This window comes from Solanum lycopersicum, chromosome 2, assembly GCF_036512215.1.
Source record: "Solanum lycopersicum chromosome 2, SLM_r2.1".
NCBI classification, from domain to species: Eukaryota; Viridiplantae; Streptophyta; class Magnoliopsida; order Solanales; family Solanaceae; genus Solanum; species Solanum lycopersicum.
Window position 1 is genome coordinate 69173531 of NC_090801.1, and position 5659 is coordinate 69179189.

A 5659-nucleotide genomic window follows, 5' to 3' on the forward strand; every position below is an offset into this window, starting at 1 on the left:
AACAACCATTCGTCAATCATCTTCTCTAATTCGTCTCTCCTTTTGTCTGTTATCTACTGCGAAACCTCAAGGAAATGAGCCTTCACTTATTTAACTCTCTTTCTTTATTCATACTATACAAGTCAAGAAAGTTACCTTTTGGTGCTCTCAATCATGTAATTTACAGCTTATTTTATTCTAAGGTGAAGAGGATATAATACATTGTAAATACAACTAATCAATTACTGCCAATTAACCACACACACTCCCATCCACCTTGAAAGAAAGGAATCGATGGAAGTGTAAATGATATTTACATTATCGTGAACTCACTCAAAAGACAACCAAATTGAATAATAGAATTTCCTCTTCAAACTACAAAAATTAACTAGTCTATTAGAAAGTCGAATTAGCAACTATATATGAATTTTCACTCTCCAGTTATTATTTAGGCATTGTCGTGAAAGGTAACAGGTATCCTCGAGTTTCCAAAAGTTTTTTACTGGCAGATCAAATGAAATTTTCAGTCACTCATAACTCTCAATACGATTCTAGTCCTCGTTTCATCACCCATAGTCACATTCCTTATCCCCAACACCTTAGACTTCCGAAACAATTTCACCACTTCCTCCACCTCTCTGCCGCCGCACTCTTCCACAGCCACTACACACGCGCCACCAAGTCTCACCGTTCTCTCCATTTCCGCCACGTATCTATCAGGAAACAATGCCCGATCCAAATACGCACTAAACCCGAGATCAAACGCATTATCAAAAAAGGGCAGACTATGCGGATCCGCACGTCTGACAAGCGGCGGCGAATCCACAACCTCCACACCAGTAATGTCGTGAAGGCCCATTTCTTTTAGGGCCATTACAGCCTGACCCGCCCCAGCAGATACCACGAGAGCCCGTGAATGTTTAGTAAACAGCTTCTTGTCCTGAAGAGCCTGGAATTGGGATTTGAAAGAAAGAACTGTTTGGATCCAGGCGGTTGTGGACCATACACGACGGTTGTGTTTCTTAATTGAGGTGTAACTCCGGTGAGCGAAATCGCAGGTTGATTTGGGGAAACGGTGATGGGGCTTAGGTTTGGTGATATTGGGATTAACGCAGGTTTCAGGTGTTCGGATGAAAAGCAAGAGAAGGATAAATGTGGCTGCAATGATGGAGGCTAAAGAGAGCCTGTTGAGGAATTGTTGAACATATCTATCCATTCTTCTTCTTCTGCATACATTTGGATCTCAATGGGCGTTCATGAAGGAGACTAATCAAACGTTGCCGTTTTACAAAGATGAAAAATACTATACTAACAGAGTTTCTTATTTAGGTGCCACATTTTCAATAATTAATAATTTAAATCACAATTATTAATAATTTAAAAACTCTTAAAAGATAAATTCTTTAGATGAATTGATTTATTTAGGTAAACTCATCGATAGCCCCATTAATTTTATCAAGTCATATAATTTTCGATGAAAACATAATTTATTTATGCATAAGAACATCTATTATTTTTAATTAAGAGAATGATCAAATTGCTAGTACTTGAGGGGATAGCATATTATACTTTCAAAGGCAAATACCATCTTTTTAATTAAGATTTTAGAAAGATCAAATAGCCAAAGCAGTTACAGACTATTTTAAGTATGGCATAATGACATCCGTTAAATACATAAATTTCTTATTGTGGAAATTGGAATCTGGACAAATGTCCAATTTCTTTTGTGTTTTCTTAATTCTGGCAAATTAAGATATTCATATCATAATATTTGTCTGTACAGCATAATAATCGTATATTCCAAGCATAACTATTGGTCGGTTTAAGGATGTATGCTGAATAAATAATAAACATTCTTGACCTTTTTAAAATTAATATATGCATTTCATCACTATTTTACCTTTTGTCAACTGTTTATTTAATAAAACCGAAGCCTATCCTTTTGCAAACAATAATTTATTTAAGATCGTGGTAAAGTAATAAATATTTTTTTATTTTTAATTAAAATTTTTAAGTTTATTTTTAAGTAAGAAATTAGTTTTATTAGAGCGTGTTTTTATTGGTGGATCTTCCGACACAAATTTAAAGTTTTGATTATGTTTTAATATTTAGATAATGTATGATAAAGAAAATGAAAAAAGAAAAAATCTAAAAATCATTCTTTGTTGGAGAAACAAAGATTGAGAGACAATTTTTTGGTATATGCTTTGTAGTTGCGGAATAGATGCGCTTAGGCAATGATTTTTTGTTAGCAACTAAACAGTTTTTATTATTTATCAAAGTGAGTTTAGGCAATAAAACAATTATTACGTATTAAATACTGATTTATATATATATCCAATAAACTGGTAGTGCATAAGTATATGTAAGTTCTTATAAACTTATTTTAATCATTTTATTATCCTTATTATAACCTTATCTGGTGAAGGGTATTATATGGTTGAATAATAATATAGTATCTGTAAATTTATAGTCTCTTTTACTCGTCAATTGGAAACAATTGAATTGCATCACCAATTTTAGGCATATATATTATATTTTAAATATTTAAGAAATTTATTTAATATGCGAAAAATATAAAATTGTAATCTTATGACTTAAAATTAAAATTATAAATCATAAATGAAAAGTATTCATTTCTTTAATATTTATGTAATGCATTTTGATATGCAGAAAATTCTGCTCAATTTTATTACTTCACTTCATCACCTGAAGTTGTATTTTATTTTTGAGGATCTAGTGTTTCACGAGATGAACTGGTGTCGATGGGAGAAAGATATCGTAATCTTGTTTACAAAATATTGGACTGCCAACTATTATGTTCATAACTTGGAATGGTTGTTGTAGTATCTAGGATTGCATGCATTACTCAATTGATAGGCAGGCTATGAGTTAATTGTGTTTTAGCTTCGCAAATTTCAGTTTTATTCTCACCAAACCACCATTTTGTTGTAAAACTATACATAAACTTTTTTTATTTATAAATTTCTCTCTCCGATATTAATCATAATGGCAATCAAACATGTCCTCTTTTGAGCTGAAAACCTGTTGCTTGACGTGGCATCCCAGGTGGGGATTTGTGAGATTTTAAAGAAAATTTTATTTCATGGTGTTTCTTCACATCTCATAAGGATAACTGATGCTTGCAGTCATGGCAAATTACTAAGCTTTTGAGTTAATTCGTGTTTTGACTTGTTCATGCTCCCCCCCCCCCCCCCCCCCCACAAACACCCTTTTCATGCACTCCCTTTTTCATATTCTTGTTACTTACTCTGCTCCATTTTATACACAATGAAGATTTGAAGGTTTTCATCTATCGATATTCAATAAAATATATTATCTCTTGAGCTAAATAACTGTTGCTTGGCACTGCATTTCAAGTGGGTCTATGAGATTTTTGGAGAAGGTCCTTCTCTTTGTTAATTTTGAAAAAGGAATTCTTTTATGAGATATAAGTAATTAATTAGGAACGAATAAAAATATGTGTGACAAGGGAAATTTAAAATCTCATAGATCTAATAATCCTTTCTAAATGATAGATCTAATAAATCTTTTTGATGTAAAAAATGGTGTTGATGAATCAAATATCAAAGATTTAGTTGAAGAAAGTAAGAAATGAATTAAAACAGAAAAGAAAAGAAGAAAAAATGTGGAAAAAGAATGTTTGCCTTGAACAGAATGAAAAGAATACAAAAGAGAAAAGAAAAAAAAAATACAGGAAAAGAACAAAATAAATAATGAAGAAGATGTTAGTCATTTGATAGGGTGTACAAAAATAATATCTAATAGGGTGTATTAGTAAGGGCAAGTTTCACATATAGCAAATATAAAAATTATATTTGTATGTTATAACAAAGTTTGCATAATTGTGCTCCATAGCAAACATATAAATGTATAGTATACATATACAATTGTATGATTCGCTGGTCTATTTCGCTGCAATTGTATAATTCATTAGCCTATTTAACTACAATATATGTATGAAATTTACATTCATATACAATTGAATCGAAGTAAAATATTTGTATATTGTATAATTATACGTGTATAGAAAGAAGATATATGTTTTTGCATGTGTATATACAATTTTCTCTCGCTTTACACAAAACAGAAACACAATTTATACATTTTTGTTGTATAAAGCGAGATAAAATTGTATTTCGCATTAATTGTATAATTCGCTGACATATTTCGCTATAATTGTATAATTCGCTGCAATATTTGTATAAAATTTGCATTTGTATGCAATCGAATCAAAGTAAAATGTTTGTATATCATATAATTAAGTGTAAAGCAAAAAGATATATGTTTTTGTACGTGTATACACAATTTTCTCTCGCTTTATACTAAACAGAAACACAATTTATACACTTCTGTTGTATAAAGCGAAAAAGGCGAGAAAATGGAGAGTGGCGAACGAGAGTTTATGGAGAGAAGCGACTGACAAACGTTTGCTATGAAGCACAATCAAATCAAACAATAGTTACTCCATTTATTTTAGATTATTAGTTTGTTATTCTGTATAATTACCCCTATTAGTAATGTATAAATTAATTATATTTGTATTAATTATGCATAGATTATATCTTATACATTGTTTGGTTTAATGTATTAAAAATAGTACGCATGGTATAAAAGTACCCTTCACAATTATGGTGGAAAGATGTAAAAGTACTTTTTGAGGGGTAATTGGTCTTTAACCATATTGATGTATGTATTAAATCCTTTGCATTACTAATACCTAGAAATTCATAATATTAGTAACACACTCCTCAATACTCAATAGAGTGTATAACTAACACAGTCGTTAATTATACATTGCATGAAAAAAAATGCACCAAACAAGGAATTACTAATCGATATAATTATACATACGTTATTTTTGCTAATACATTTTACCAAACGGCTCATAATTCAAAATAAAGTATTTAAGAATTAGTAAAGTAGGTTATTAATTATGTCATCTAAGAGTGTTGAGATAAAAATCGATCCAAATTGAAAAATCAAACCAAATCAACAAAATAAGACCAATTTTATTTTGGATTTGATTTGATTTAAGTTTTTTTACAATCGATAATATTTAATTTGATTATGATTTTATTCGAAAAAATTAAAAAAAATAGTTGAACCAAACAGATGAGTTATATACATATATTTTGTCAATAATGACATATCAATTTTTTTGTCTTTTTCTTCCGGGTGCACTAATATTTGGTTATACAATTTTTTGACATGTGATCCTTTAAGAGTAATTAAATTAAATTTAAATTAAAATAGAGGTAAAGTCCTAAAGCAAGTTGTGTAAATAAATTAAAGTAGGAGTATGTCTTTTCTCGAAAATAAACAAGCACTTCTATTTGGTAATGTTAATAACCAACCTCCCAGTTGTAAAGATTAAAATCTTCACAAGTTGTCATTATATGTTTGATTTTGTCTTCAAAAAGTACATTATTTATGGGTTAAGTAAATGACACTTTATTGGAGTAATCTGAATTTCATATAAGGTAGACATAATCACATACTACAAAACATGTCAGTATAAGGGACGAAAATACTCGTAAAAATTATAGAATTTTTTTATTTTTATTTAATGATGAGATCAAAAGAGTGTATTTGTCGTTAGATCACAATTGAAGTTTTGTGTTATATTAATAGTTGAGAGTAAAATATTTTGAAAAAA

The 5659-nt window shown here is 29.8% G+C and overlaps 1 protein-coding gene across 1 annotated transcript; it reads right to left on the reverse strand.

The window, feature by feature from the left end:
• Positions 1-123: 123 nt before the first annotated feature.
• LOC101253848 (uncharacterized) lies at positions 124-1361 on the reverse strand. The gene has a single exon (XM_004231931.5). It carries the CDS (start codon positions 1193-1195, stop codon positions 503-505), a length of 693 nt encoding a protein of 230 aa, XP_004231979.1. The 5' UTR covers positions 1196-1361; the 3' UTR covers positions 124-502.
• Between the last annotated feature and the right edge of the window lie 4298 nt (positions 1362-5659).

Bases quoted from the DNA above. Each gene is read 5' to 3' on its own strand.
- LOC101253848 (XM_004231931.5), bottom strand. From the start codon at position 1,195: ATGGATAGATATGTTCAACAATTCCTCAACAGGCTCTCTTTAGCCTCC.